Source organism: Centrocercus urophasianus, unplaced genomic scaffold (genome assembly GCF_019232065.1).
Source record: "Centrocercus urophasianus isolate 14NV4802_14NV808 unplaced genomic scaffold, USGS_Curo_1.0 seq_10, whole genome shotgun sequence".
NCBI lineage: Eukaryota > Metazoa > Chordata > Aves > Galliformes > Phasianidae > Centrocercus > Centrocercus urophasianus.
In genome coordinates, this window is record NW_024884142.1 from 85,307,812 (window position 1) to 85,323,443 (window position 15,632).

General features: G+C 38.3%; 1 protein-coding gene across 7 annotated transcripts in view; it reads left to right on the forward strand.

The window, feature by feature from the left end:
* The window catches only part of MARK1 (microtubule affinity regulating kinase 1), a 53,750-nt gene that overhangs the window by 15,484 nt on the left and 22,634 nt on the right, over positions 1–15,632 (forward strand). For 5 of the 7 annotated variants that reach the window (XM_042808770.1, XM_042808783.1, XM_042808779.1 and 2 more), the window contains exons 2-6: positions 5,347–5,550; positions 6,115–6,168; positions 12,714–12,762; positions 13,871–13,936; positions 14,909–14,979. In XM_042808770.1, coding sequence (XP_042664704.1) covers positions 5,347–5,550; positions 6,115–6,168; positions 12,714–12,762; positions 13,871–13,936; positions 14,909–14,979 — 444 coding nt within the window. Of the gene's footprint in view, positions 1–5,346; positions 5,551–6,114; positions 6,169–12,713; positions 12,763–13,160; positions 13,293–13,870; positions 13,937–14,908; positions 14,980–15,632 lie in introns of those variants that run through there. The other 2 variants (XM_042808822.1, XM_042808805.1) reach the window with 2 other exon arrangements.

The following is a 15,632-nucleotide window of genomic DNA, read 5'->3' on the forward strand; positions in this document are numbered from 1 at the left end:
TTGTATTCAAACTCATTGTTTCTTACTGCTGATAACTTCAAGCTCTTCCAGAAGTTCATGCCTGGAATTCCTTCATGTTATGTAAATCAGATATAAACAGAGAGATGCGCATGCGTGTGGTTGATTACTTTCAATGAGCACTGCTGGAAAGCCTGTATGAGCAGGCTCAGCACATGGGTACAAGTCAAAGACAAGCTTTTCACAATTTTGTCTCATTCTCTTTTCTCTCCACCATTGCATTGTGCATTGACATCCAATTAAAATATTCTATTCATTCTGTTTCCCTTACAGTATTTTTGTGGGGTTCTTTCTTGTGTGCTTTTGAGTTGCATCCTGCACATTGTCCTGTTTCAGTGGAATAAGGTGATTGTTTCATTTCTTTTAGTAACAAAGTTCCTGTCATGCATTCATAGTCTAGTTTAGCTGCTGATAAGGGATTAAGAAAAGAATTCTGCGCATACATGTACATTTTTGTCTTTTTAATTATCCCTTTCAGAGTACTTTCTTTTGTGTACTACATGGAACATTAGAGTGGATTGTGCTCTGATAAGCTTTTGATGAAGATCAGAAGTGCTTTAGGAATTCTGGTATGGCATGATGGGTGCTTGTGGCAAGAGTAAGCAGTGGTTTTGTGCAGGTATGAGGTTTACCTGGAATAACAGTGAGTCCTCCTCTGGCAGTAGCTGAGAGATCAGATGCTGTCACCTGCAGCTTGGAGTTGCACCACACCTCCCACTGTACCTGAAGCTCTCCACGGAAGATGCTGAAGAAGCACATCTGAACATCTGTGTTGGTTTCATGCTGAGGTTTGCCATAACTTAAAAAAAAAAAAATTCAACTCGTCTACTTTGGTTTGGTTGTTAATTAAGTGAAAGGGAAAAGAGGTGTTTTGTGAGAATCTCTTAGGGAACGAATCAGTAGTTACAGATAGCAAGCAGTTAAAGTACAAAAACAAGCAGATGTCCAGGACATGACATCTCATCCTTCTCTTCTTTTTGTCCATGCCCCTGTATTGTGCATCAAAGCTGTTACAAGTCAGAGCTATAGAGAAGAAAGTTTCTGAGGCATGTAGAGTCCTCTCTCTGCACTGGTTATTTGGATAATCTTGCAAAATATGACTGCTGTTACAAATGCTTGTATGTGTGACACATGCTTAAAAGTGCCTTGAAAGGGGTAATGAACATGAAAATTGGCTGCAAGAAAGTGAAGTTCAGAGCAGGAGATAATATTGAGAGCAGAAACGTGATGCTGTGCCTTATCTAGCACTGTGTGTTCTTTCTTCAGTTCTGTGGGTGACTGCACTGAGGAATTTGACTTGGGTAATTCAAGAAGAGGAAAATTCAGGACTAAGAAGTTTGCTTAATCTGATGAGGTATGCAGATAGGCGTATTGATGTGTGGAAGTTAGGTGCAGCTCCAAAGGCTGTCAAGGCCTTACGTGTTTAATTGAAAGAGAATGTGGTTTGGTGGCCAGAATAGTTCTGGGGACTTCTTAAGATAATAAGAATGGGTATTGTATTTGATGATGCAAGTTTCATTAAAGCAGTCAGTGGGAATATATAATAGTGGTAGCTAAACAATGGAAGGATGCTGAATAAGTGCAATAGAGAAGCACAGGCTTTGTATCTACCGTGACAGCTATTTCCCATTACATAGATGTCAAGGTAAATTTAAGATATCTAGAGAAATATCAGAATCCTTTACTAAAAAACCCTCTCTAGGAATTGCAGGTTGTTAGCTAGAACTGTTATTAGATGGTAGGGATGATTATTTTTCATTAACAGCCCACTTGTTTACAGCATTCTGACAAATTTCTCAGAGTTTAGAGGTGGTTGTTCTGAAATGGCATTTTAAAATAGCCTCACAGTAGCTGATGCATAATGAATGAATGTATTGTAATGGACCAGAAATGTCTTAAAACTACTCTGTGGAAATTGTATCATTCTGTTGAATTCAGCTTTAATGTTGTTTGGAAGAAATCTCTGATATGCTATTATGTGATCTAAGTTTTGTTGTGGGTTTTGGTTTTTGTTGTCTGTTTGATGTCTCAATTTTGACATGTTTGCATTTCATTGAATACTGATTTACAGAAGCTGATTAGTTTCGTCTGTAAATTCCTCTATGTTCCCCAACAACAGCGAGCTGTTTGTGTGAAAGAGGTTTATTTCAAAACTTCAGAAAAGTAATTAGAAATATATTCACTGCTCATTCAGAAATTGTATGCACGTGGCTCACAGGCTAAGAAACTTAACCTTTTTTATGCGTGTATTCTGACATCCTGAGCCATAGCTGTGGAGAAGGCTTTACTAAGAAGATAAGCTGTCTACGGGGGAAGAGTTATGAAACTAGAAAGGGACATTTTCTGTCACAGACCAAAATCCAGAGTTATGACCATGAACCTCATGTGCTTTTTTTCCTCTTCAGATAAGTTCCGTGTTATCTCGTCTGATAACTGATTTCCCTCTTAAATCTGCATGAAAATGATCTCTTGAGCGACGCTCTTTCCCATTGCCAGTGGCATTGGTTTTGTTGCCCATCCAAACGCTTATCTAAAAGATCCTTTCAAGTACCTACTGGAAGGAGGCTAATCCTATGATGTGTATGAAATTTGCAATTAATATTAGGATTGCTAATGCTTCTGGTAGGCATCCTATTTCACGACAAGGTTTAATTGTGTGCATAAATAAGCTCAGAGACTTAAAACTGGTTTGTATAATAGTGCTGGAGCTCTGGATGGGGTTTGAGGTCTGACTGGAATATTCTTGGTCAGTGCTATACAAATAATGACTTGCAGGATGCTTTCTTAAATAAGATTCATCTGCGCTCTGTCTATCACATGCAAGACTGGAGTCCTATGTTGCCTATGTTGAAGGAATGTTTCACAGCCTGTTAGCCTGGGGCTGTCCTTCTGATCCTCTGAGTCCACAAAGTATTTAATTATGCACTTCTGAAGAATAAATACTATTGCTAGTGTGGTGTTTTACGGCTGAATAAATTTAACTGATATACAGAATCTTAATATGCCTGACTTGCTTGGTTCTGAAATAATTTGGAAAATATCCTGGCTCTAAATTAAGCAGTGGGGGTAAAGTAGTGTTTTGCAGAGATGTTCAGATAATGAAAAGCTGAACAGAAAATTATATTTAGGACTGTTGTCCTGGCTGTGATGAATAATGATAGAGGTGATGTAAAGAGAGCTGTGCTACATTTGGTAGGTACATTTTGGCTGTGGTGTACTCCTTGTTTTTTTCCCAGTTTCATTGCAGCTGTTTGCTAGTTTTCCAAGTTCTACTGGCGCTCATGGACTGAAATAACTTGCTGTTTACAGGAGCAGGCTGACATCAGTCTGTAATAACCACATGCTAAAGTTGGAAGCATCACCTCAAATTCTATCTTGTACAAGAAAATAAAGACTTGCCTTGCAAATGACTGGGTGGGAGAGCTTACAGGACAACTTAGTGCTGCTTTCTGGCTCTTCTCTTCAGTTGAAGGTGAAAGATCCAGAAACCTTTGGTCTGTAAACAGGCACAGTGCTGTGTACCAAGGTACCAAGATAGCCACTTCTTGAGTGAAGCAATGAATAAAGAAACAAATACTACGGTGTCTCAAGTTTTGTTTGTGATTGACGCATACGAGGAGCTCAGAGACCTGGGATGAGTAGTTGTGCCGTTCTGCTACAAAATTTAAGCACTTACTGTTTCTACCTACAGCATTTGCCTGCCTTAAAATCTGTAACAGAAAAGATGAAAGGCTAAATTTTACGTGTAAAATGTTTTATAAGTCGTAGAATCACCAAGGTGGGAAAAGACCTCTAAGATCATTTAATTTACCTCTGATACAAGAATACTTGAAATACAGAAACACTGAACCTCTTTTTGACATCTTCTAGTACTTTGGTTTCTGTTTGGAATGTTTCCGAGACCCATTTGTATCTTTGAATCAGAATCACCAAGGTTGGAAAAGAGCTCTAAGATCATCTAGTCCAACCATCACCTACCACCAGTATTTCCCACTGAACCATATCCCTCAGTGTGACATCCAAACGTTTCTTGAACGCTTCCAGGGATGATGACTGCACCACCTGTCTCAGCAGCCCATTCCAGTGCCTGACCACTCGAGAAGAAATTTTTCCTAACATCCAGCCTGAATCTCCCCTGGTACAGCTTAGGGCCATTCCCTCTAGTCCTATCCCCAGTTATCCAGGAGAAGAGGCTGACCCCCATCTCACCATGTCCTCGTATCTGGCAGTTGTAGAGATGGATAAGGTCTCCCCCTGAGCCTCCTCTTCTCCAGACCTCTCCCAGCTCCCTCAGCAGCTCCCCATAAGACTTGTGCTGCAGACCCCTCACCAGCTTTCTTGCCCTTCCATGAACATGCTCCAGGGCCTCGTTGCCTTCCTTCTAGTGGGGGATCCAGAACTGAACACGGCACTCAAGATGCAGCCTCACCAGATCTGAGTACAGAGGAATGTCACCTCCCTGCTCCTGCTGGCGACGCTATTTCTGATACAAGCCAGGATGCTACTGACCTTCTTGGCCACCTGGGCACACTGCTGGCTCATGTTTGGCCTAGTGTTGATCAGCACCCCCAGGTTCATGTCTTTCACGTGTCTTGCCCATTATGTGCTGGGAAAGTGGGTAGTACAGAAGCTCTGCAAGTTTTAGTTACGTTTAACATGAGTTAATGTACAGACTTGTATTAAAAATTGCATTCTTGTTCTTATTAGGGCTTTTTGAGGTTTGAAGTATAGTTATGAGCCCTCATGGTATTTTTCTTTCTCCTGACTTTTTAACTAAAGATGTAGGTTGTTCATTACTTCATTACTACTCCAAGAACTTCTGTGGCTTACAGAAAGATGCAAGCATGTTTGGGGAACACATCTTATGTAAGAAATACAATTTCATTGTAACGTTACTTGAGATGAAGGGAGTTGGGGGAAAAAAATTGAGCAACACTTTATCACATGTGCCAAAAAAAAAAAATGTACTGTGTTTTTTTTAAAGACTAAATTTGGTTGAGATTGTGTATTAGAAACACGGTTTATAGTTTGACCTGGTTTTGTATTAGAGGAGGTCTGTAATGGCTTATTGGTCCCTGCTTGTGTGTCTCTAGTTTTACTTTGGGAGTTGGTAAAAATCTTTCTTCAGACCTTTTTCTTGAGTCATGCATCAAACTGTATACAAAAACAGTGTGCTCTGCTTAGGCTACAGTCTGGGTATCAGACATACTTGCAAAAAATAAATTCTTTCCTTCTCCTCCACGCTTTTTTTTTTGGCTTTTCATTTATTTAACTGCAACAGTCTGAAATCCAAGTAGGTAAATTCTCAAGTGCTTTATCTTCTTCCAGCATACCTCTGTGGATGGATACACTGAACCCCACGTCCAGCCTATCAAGTCCGGTAGCAGACAGAACATCCCCCGATGTAGGAACTCAATTACATCTACAAATGAGGAGCATCCTCACATTGGAAATTATCGCTTACTGAAAACAATAGGAAAAGGAAATTTTGCCAAAGTGAAGCTGGCAAGACATGTTCTTACTGGAAGGGAGGTAAGGCTTTTCAAAAAAAAAAAAACAAAAAACCACCAAAAAAAAAAGCTGTCACGATATTTCATGTACTCTTTGGCTATCTTTATAATGAGTATCTCCACTTTCCTTTTACCTTTCTCTTCTCAATAAAAGAGCCTCTCTTTTGTATGAGTGGTTGGGAAAAAGGTCAGGAAGTTTGTTGCCCACCAAAGGGTATTTTGGGTTTTTTGAGAGGAGCTCCGTTCATCCTCTCGTTTCCCCAAACCAGAGAAAACCTTACTGGTAGAGTATGTTTTGGTACTTGGGAGAGGTGGTTTTCCAGCAAACAGGATAACACTGTTCTGTCCAAATACTGACAGAAGTGTAAAATGATTCTACTGTGGTATGATCCAGTGGCAAAGCCCTGAACTCCTGCTTGTAGAGTCTGATTGTTGAAAAATTTTGCCTGCTGAAATGCGTAAAAGCATACATATGCATGTCTTAAAGGCACATGTATGCTGTTGCTCACAGATATGCAATATATTGTCATTCACACATTTCTCCGAGTTTAATCTGAATTTCTTTTTTTTTTTTTCCTTCCCCAAGGTTGCTGTGAAAATAATAGATAAAACCCAGCTAAATCCTACTAGTCTGCAAAAGGTAAGAGCCTATCGTGGTATCTGAAACTATAATCAGTTGAACTTTGACCTTTTATTTCCTTTGCAAAAATATTTGGTCTTTTTATCTGGTTAAATAAACATCTCTGTGTATGTGTGACCTCTGGAGACACTGGTATCCTACAGCCTTCACTGCAATGTGCATGTGCAATTTGTTTGCTAGCAGTTACTCTATACAGTTCCTAACTAAGCACTACTTCTTTGCTCTTCCTTCTTCCTATGGCCTCAGTTTTTGCTGACAATAAAATGTGTGTCTAATTAGTTACACAAATAACTTGTCTACACACTAAATCAAGATTAAATGCTATAAAGGACAGTGTTTTTCTTGGATTTTTCTTTAATGGAGTAATTGTTTTTTTGTGGAGTTGTGAGAGGGCCAGTTTCTATGGCTTTAATGTTTTCTTTTTTACTTTTGTTCTTGCAACTTCAATAAAACATTTGTTAAACTCAAGTGACCCTTGGCAATTACTTTTGTGTACAGAATTGAGTGGAGGTAATTGGAACATTCTGGTTGGTTTGTTGCACTGTCAGTACCTGCAGATAGACATTTAGAAGCCCTCTGTAGGCACTGTCATGCTGTAATAAGTTTTTTAATAAATTGTTTTTGTTTTTTATCTTGTTCTTTGTCTTCTGTTTATTTGTGCCATTTAACTTGCATATATTTGTGTTTTGAATAAAGCACAGAAAGGTTTCGTCCTACTGGAGGTTACCCATTAAAAAGAAAAAGGGTGTTTTTTTGTTTATAGATACTTGACTGCTGTTGTAACTGTAGAATGAGAAAGAAGCTGAGACTTATTGCTGTTCCTTTATTTCTGGCTGTCGTTGTTTTTGGGTCTTTTTGTGTAACTTTGTACGTAGACAGTTGTGAATAACTTAGCTTTAATTTCTTTCAGCTCTTTTATTTGTTTAATTTCTGCTCTGTGGTATTTTTGTTGTGCATAAATTCTTGAGGATTTTCTTTAGTTCCATCTGTTGAGCAGAGTCCATGCGAAAGCGTTGCTGTCCTTAAGGCCTGTCCTGTATGAAGAAAATCTCTTTGCAAGTTGGTGAGGAGGAACCCATCAAAGCAGTACTTGACAGAGTATATGGAGGAAATCTTATCCTGCTCATGTAGCTTGTTCATGTAGCTGCTTTCCTACCTAGCTTGGTAATTACACTGGGACAGTTAGATGAGCAGGACTGAGCAATAAGGAGTTGAAAGATGTGTTTTGCCAGTGTGTTTCAATCGAGTGGCCTTTTAGTTCCAATCTCCAAATGAATTGTTCCATTTTCTACGCTGCTTTACAAGAAAACAGAAATTAACATCCAAATCTACAGAAAACACTTTTTTTTTCTTTAGTCTTGAAGTGACAGTTTGGGACAAATTAATGCGAAGCTGTTGGTGGAGATGTAAAGCTCAGTATGTTTCTGTCATAAATGTGGAGTATTTTTTGTGGAAATAATCAACATATCCTTCAAAAGTATTGGATTTCTGATTTTCAAATTGATACGTTCTCTTTCACTTACAAGGCAAAAATTGCAACAAAAACAGGATGAATGAGTGTTCAGTGAACTTTGTGCTGTAAGCACTGTTAGGTTATGAGATAAGAAATGCTTCAGTCTGTGGATTATGGCATACAATAGAGTTTAACTACTTTTGAGCTCTGTGTGTATATTAGGATAGGGAAAATGAAAGATTTTTTCTCACTGAAAGGAAGGTTTAGATGCTCTTTTAAAAACAATGTCTTTTAAACATCTGCGTAGATTGAAGTGTACTGTCAGAGGAAGAAAAAAGAAGCCATTGATTAGATGTGATGCTGCTTGGCTTGCTTTAATCTTTTTACTTTACTTCTAATTATTTAAAAAGTTCTTGGTTTCTGTTTGGTAAGCTTTTAACAGTCTAGGTCTTATTTATTTTAACTCCCTAATTTCTGTGTATTTTTGTAGCTTTAGAGACTTCACGCTTATGTTTTCCAGAAAGTTTTATTACATCAGTAATTGCTTTATTGATAAATGAGTTATAATTCATGCAAATAATTGGGGTTAGAATTACTGTTAGTATTTGATGTCATCTGCATTACAAATAATAAAAATATGTAGAAGTTGTTCTGTGGAATCTCCTAGTTTCACTGTCATCTGTTATAATGTTAAGTACAGAAAGAAAAATAGAAACATTTGGTTCCTTATGTTTTATTGAATCTCAGCGTGACCAGAATTTTTATTATTTTATCCATTGAAGTTGTGTGTAGGACTGTTAAGCAGTCAACTTTTCTTTAAGATGTAACACTGGAAGTGGGGAATGGTGATAGTACCATGATTTAAATAGGAACAGATACTTTTCTAGTGAGTGTTTATAGCAGAATGCTAAAGCAAGTTACTACCACAGAAATGCCAGTCCTGAGTTTGAGCTCATCAGAAGCAGCATAGCTGAGAATACTGTCACTTAATGGAAGCAGTAAGTTGTGTGCAGGTCAGCAAAACGTGTAGCCTTCAGTACAACTTTGGGATGTGTGTTATTAATCAGACATGACAGAAGTGTAGTGATCTTGGATTTTGTGAATGAGCTCTGTGCCTTCTCTGTTACTGCCACATAAAGGATACAAAGGGCAATTAGGCTTTGCTTTAGTACTTGCTGCAGACCTAATTGGGTAGAATGAGCTGAAGCATCCTCGTTTCACATGTGCTCTTCCAACTTGTAAGCAAATATTTGAGCGTGTACTCAGTTGCTGCTAGTGTCATGCAAGCAATGAAAGTTTAGGTTGACCTTAGCCGCAATTTGTGCCGTGTTGAATGGCCAAGCAATTTTGCAGGTATAGTCAAATAAAAACATCAGGTGTTAAGTAATGACAGAAATAAGCTGTCCTTGTGAATTTTCCTGGCATTGGGCTCACTGGCATGCAATGTGGTAAGTTGTCTTAAGTTCTAATATTCTTCTTGCTTCAGGACCTCTATTTAAATAGGTCAGCAGCACTGAATTAAGAATTGTTTGCCTTTCTAATTTTTCACTGTGTGGTTCTCGTTCTGTGAGCACCTGCGTAAGAGACAAAACTGGCTTTTATTGTGGACTTTTGTCCAGATAATAGTGCATTGTTCTGACCTGGCTTTTTCCACTGTCATGATAGTAACATTTTCCCAAATGTAAGCATTTGGGTTTCATAATAACTTGAATTTATGTCAATACCTGTTCTATTTTCTGTGTGTCAGTTACATGAAAGCATCTTCTTGTATTGGCTTTGCTGGTGATGTTTTTGAAATAGCATTCTGGTCCTCCTACGTAAAAACACTTGGAGAGCAGAAGGTGCTTTTGTTCTGAGTAGGCTTCATTAGTAAGTGACACTTTCAGGTTTCCCCATTTCAGCAGTTCACTGGGCCTTGTACTTGTTAACCATATCTTAGGCCACAATTTAGCTTCTTTTGACTTTCTTCATAATACAACAAAAACATGTGATTGAAATTTTTCCACATCTTCTATGCGTTATCTGTTTGTAGCTATTTTCTCTTTGTTTTATTTTTTAGTGTCCCTTCTCATACTGATTTAGAAACTAGGTTGACTTGCTAAGATTTTTAGTTTGATTTTCAGGGACTTAAAACAGTCAATCCTGATTGTAGATGTCAACCTGACAGCAAGCAGATCTCTTCATTTTCTGCAATGTGCGCGCTAAAAAATGAAACTGCAAAAGCAGGAATTGAATTTTCAGGCCTTCTGCCTTTTTCACAGGTACAAGCTCTGCAAATTGAGTATGGAGTTTGCTGTCCTGTACTGTAAGTGAAGCTATAGAGACTATTACCCATTTGCAAAATAAAATGCTTGTTTGAGAACTTTCTGAATGGGAATGCATTTAGGACTGAAGACCAGTCTTAGAAATTTGTGGTAGGCAGGGGAAAGGGAAAACAGAGTGCTTTCATCTTTTGAGTGAGCAATATTCTGGTGCTACCTGCATTTGTAGAGAGGCAGACACCATCCCACTAAAATAGCAAGTTTCCATTCAGCTTCTGCCTGATGTAATCTGTGTGGATGAGTATCACCCAAGATAATTTCTGCTGCTTCAGCCTTGCCCAGTTCCTGCTTTAAGCATACATGCAAATTTCAACCTGCAGGATAAGTACTTTGGAGTAAACAACAAACAAAACAACCCCCCAAAACAAGCGAACAAAACAAAACACCAGCATCACAGAATTGCCATCTCTGCCATCAAGCACCTCAGAACTGCTCTCCAAGAAGAAAATATCCTATTTCACCTCTGTGAGTTGATGTGGTTCTTTTAAAAGGTTGAGACTTGTAAAAGGTTGAGGCAGTTAATACCTTTTCATGTATTCTTGATTACTACTAGCACTCTGTATCTGCTTTGACGTGAGAACATATGCTTCAGTTTTTGGAAAAATTTCTATTCAAGAGGATTTGTAATATGAGATGTTGGGGGTGGGCTGGGGAAATCTATTGGCATTTATATGGAATAAACCTATGCCCCAACCTCGGATCATAATGATGTGTTCTGTTCAGAGCCCGAGCAAGGAAATGTTTCATAGAACAAAGTATGTGCATGAGGCTAGTGGTCAGCTCTATTGTCCTTAATACAGAACTTACTTTTATGTCCATTTCATACCTGGCAGAAAAATTACAAACATAGAATGAAAGTTCTTGTTGCTAGGAAGACAATTTTGAATCTTAAACCAATTAGTAAACTTCCAAATCCTTTGAGAATATTGAAAAGAATAACGCACGTGTATTTTGACAGTGGTGTGCTTCATGTTACGTGTAAAATTGTGTTCCTTTATAGTGTTTTTTCTAAATCTGAAATTGTTTATAGAAATCTAATATGCAATACTGCTTCTGAAGACCTGTTCATAACTTTTATACTAATGTTAATACGGTTAAGTTATGAAGTTCCATTCCGATCTTCTGGCGGGAATAGCAGTTTTGCACATATATCTGCTAAGTGGCTTTTCTCAAGCAGTCCTATGATGCAGTCCACTGGTTTTGATTTGTTAGCTTCTGATGAATTAGTTTACAGCTTGGTGTGATGGTTTTGAACTGGCTTTGTGAACAAACAAGAAAATTTTGCAAAAGTTCATTCTGGTGCGCAGTGTTACGCACCCATGTGTTCCATTCTGAACACGAATGAGCTGCAGGGTGTTGCTCATGTTTTCCCAGAGAAATATTTGTGTTGTCTCAAGCATCAGATATTAACTGAAGTGCTACTCCACTCTTTCAGGAGGTGTTCAGTCTCCAGCTTGCATCATTGTGCTTTTTGTAGCCTTTTGCATCAAGACTAATTTTGAAAATGGTGAGATGTCCTCTGAGACATCAGATGAGCAAAACAGACACAATCATTGAGCCAGATTTTTATGCAAGGAGGGCTGCAGTGAATGTTTCCAAAATAGTTAAACGCTGTCCTGAATGAAGACAGTGAGCTTTTCCCTGCATTTCAGTGACCTACTGGGACTGGAGTGTGTGTAGCACAGTGAATAGATTGGAGAGTGGGGATACGCTGCTCAGTGAAGTAAAGCAGTGCAACTTACATGGTTCTAAAAGCTGTAAATACTGCTAAAGAAAACTGTGTAGTCCCTTTAGGTTTCTTCTGTTTGTCTTCTTCCTTTCAGCCCCTAGGTCAGTCTTGCAACATCTCTTATTTAATTGGTAAAACCAAAAATGCTTGAAATGCAAGAGCAAAGACCTCTTAAAACTCTGTCTTCTTCCTGGTTTAAACAACAAGAACTAAAAAAGAACGTTTTTGTCTTAGATGTATGCTTAGGTGCAAGTTTGTTTTTGATTACTTGACTCAGGATCATCAAGCAGACTTCAGTAATAAACCTTCCAGCCTTAATGGGAAGGAGAAAGGACATTGTGATCAGTGACCCATCTGTGAGAAAAGGGAACTTTTACACTTCACCTCTGTGGAGCATGAAGTCTGGAATGTCAGGATTCCTGGTCTCTGATTCTGTTTTAACACTGTCTTAAGATTTTTTTGTTTGTTTTGTTTTGTTTTGTGATAGTACACCTTACATGTGCCCTCTTACTTAGAGGTAGTTAAAGATAGTTAACAGAGCTTGCAAGCAACAAAGCAGTCAGCTCACAGAGGGATAACAACTGCTTGTGTTTGCTTAGAGAGATTGTGGATGCCCCATCCCTGGAGGCATTCAAGGCCAGGCTGGATGTGGCCCTGGGCAGCCTGGTGTGGTGATTGGTGACCCTGCACATATCAGGGGGATTGAAACTTGATGAGCTTTGAGGTCCTTTTCAACCTAGGCCATTCTATGAATATTTTCTATGAAAATATTCCATTCTTTTTGGTCAGAGGAAACCCTAAAAGTTGGTATTGCAGAAGGAGCTATAAAATTAGTTTGTTTTGTATTCTTATAAAGCTTGAAAATGGGTGCCTTTTTTTGTAAATGCCTGGTCGTAATTTATGCTCTTACTGTTAAATTGTTGATTATTACATTAGATAATATTCAAGGTGTGGGTTTCATTCACTGGAGTTCACTGGGCTATTTTTTATGTATACTATCTGAAGTTACATACTCTAAGAATGTGTTCTTACTTCCCAACAGTTGTTTCGAGAAGTACGAATAATGAAGATACTGAATCATCCCAATATTGGTAGGAGTCCTCCATTTCTGCAAACTACTTTCTTTTTATTATACTGTTTACTCTCTGGGTTTTATTCTAAATGTTCTTCACTGTTAAGCTTTTGTTCCTTAAACTTCTGAGATAACAGGACAGTAGGCATTGGGCAAATACATTTCTGTCTCACTTTATTGACCCTGCTTGAAACGAGATTATTGACATGAGGAGATAAAATGTGTAGTCCTGAAAAACATCGACATTGAGCACTCTGGTCAGCCAAGGGACCAAATTTCCCTCTTTACACTGGAATTTCTAGTTTCTTAGGTGAAATGAGCAAAACTCCATTGTTTCAGTCTAGGAAAGACTCCTGCCACCTAGTATTTCCAGAAAATTAGACTTGCCAAGCATGTAATTTTCCCTTTCTGCTTTAGTTCTTTCACCTACCCCACAGCTTCAGGGCCCTACTTTGTGATGACAATTCTTCTGGCTGAGGAGGGCTGGACAGTCTTGTTCCAGAGACACTTAATGTTCCTGAATCGGCCAGAGGGCTTGTTGCATACAAGGTATGGACAAGGCATACAAGTTACTACATGCTAGGCACTCCCTTTTCATCCCTTGAATCGTTTGTTGCTTTTCCAACATTCTTAGCATCTGCTGGTTTTTGTTTTTGTTTTTTTTTGGGGGGAGGGGAGAGGGAGGAGCTGTGGTGGTGATGTGTTTGTTTTAAATGTGTGATGGCTGTTTTTATCTGAGGGAAGTCTGTCAGACTTAACAGTTCTGGTAGCTATTCAGTTTTTAGTTGGTCAGCGTGTCAGTTTTCTAACAGAGAACAATTTACTGGTGAAACAGGGAAGGAAGTCTGTCAAATTAAACACTAATTCTAGCATGAGCCTGTTTGTATAGTATGCATAAACTTCTGAGGAAACTGAATTAATGTGCTTTATTATCAACCCTGAAAGTAATTTTGCTTTCTCCCCCACCCTCAAAAGAGTGCTAACCTGAAGGAGATACGATTTCCTTGCAGTGTACATTGGCAATAAATAATACTCACTTTGTGAATAAGGATTTGGTTGGGTTTTTTTTGTTTGTTTGCATTGTGCTTTTGTTCCCCACTGCAATCTCTTATTCATTTTTCTTCCAGTGAAATTATTTGAAGTCATTGAAACTGAAAAGACATTGTATTTGGTAATGGAATATGCCAGTGGGGGTAAGTGAATTCTTAATTCTGCTTTAAGGATGAACTGAAATGCATAAAGCCATGCCACTTGCGTGCCTTGGAACAACTTAATGATTTTATGCTTAATGGGTTATTCCAGTCCACTCTTCAGAACCATCCTAGTAGACATCCCAGGTCATACTCTTTCTTGCTTGCATGATGCTCTGTAAAGTAATCTATTAGATTTGTGCTTAAGGGTAGTTACTGATCTAAGGTTTACTGCTGAAAACCTCGTGCTAATTCAGGGTGAAAACTTGACTCAGTGTCTGCCATATTTAAGCAAGCACCAGTCCTCATTCTACCTTGAAAATGTGTGCTAAACACTTGGAGAGGCAGGGGATGTGAATAAGGAATAAGAAAAAGTGGGACCAGCAGATCATAAAGAGCATAATGGACAGTGAGTGCATGGCATGGGAAGCTGCTTATCAACTGAACGAAACTGTTTGAACGTGGGAAGGGAACCCAGCACAAGGCCAGTTAGGAAGGGCTGTTTGTCACAGAGTGCAAAGATCAAGGTCTGGACAGAATTTTAGCGACTTTATCTTGGAGAACAACTGGGAAGAAAGGAAAGCAAGTAGTGCATGCACTCCTGAGTGAAGTATCTAGAGATGAGCATAACAGATCTGACATAGAAGTCCTCTGATTCCCAGCATATTTTATATACAACATAAGTTTTTTAAGATCACAAGTCATTTTGTTCTGTCTCATAGTGTTTTTTAGATTTGTGCTGGATAACTGAGGAAGTCTTAGTACAAAGGTTTTTAATGTTTGTATTAGTTGACTGTTACATGTCTAGAAGAGTAAATGAATGCAAGCGGTGAAATGCAGTTTTTCCTGTCTGCTTCTATTTCTCTCTGCTCTGAAAAGGGGAGGGTTTGTTTTCAACCTTTGCCTCATTGTGCTTTACAGTCAAAAATATAACTGTGGTTGATAGGACTGATGTTTTCTCATATTTATGTTTAGGAGAAGTGTTTGACTACTTAGTTGCACATGGAAGAATGAAAGAAAAAGAAGCTCGTGCAAAATTCAGGCAGGTATGAAACTAACATTCAATCTTTTGAGTCTGTGGTATTTTCAAATAGACTTGAGTGTGTGCATACTTTTTTTTTTTTTTTTTTTTTTGCTTTAAAAAAGAGAAAGTTCATCGTTGTGGTAATGTTTATTAAAGCTGGAGTCGAAAAAAATGCTGTGGAAGAAATATCTGCTTCCTACGTACCATCTAAAAATAGTAATAGGCTGCTTTAGATTCTTTTTAGTGGATGTTCCTAAGGGCCACATTTTTTATTGTGACTCGCTTGAGGTTTTCATCCTTTCATGAATACTTTGGAGTTTAACAGACATTCTATCTAGAGGTGTTATTATTGCATATGTCTTGCTGTATCTTGTCACATCGTTTTCTACAAGGGACATTATGTAAAAGGATTTTATATCTTATTTACAAACCTTTTCATCCTAATTTTTTCTTGTACTGTTTTTGTGAAAAGGTTTGATAGATTGATGAGCAAAATTTGGAGTTACAGTGTATGCTTAACATGTAAAGAAACTTCTTTTAACTTTTTAACTTTTTTTCACTTTGTCTTTTTGTTATGCAAATGAAAAAGATACATATGACAATGTGTAATGAACTGTTCTGTTGATGATGAAATGTGCAGGTATGCTACTGGTATTTCAGATGATAAAATCTGAA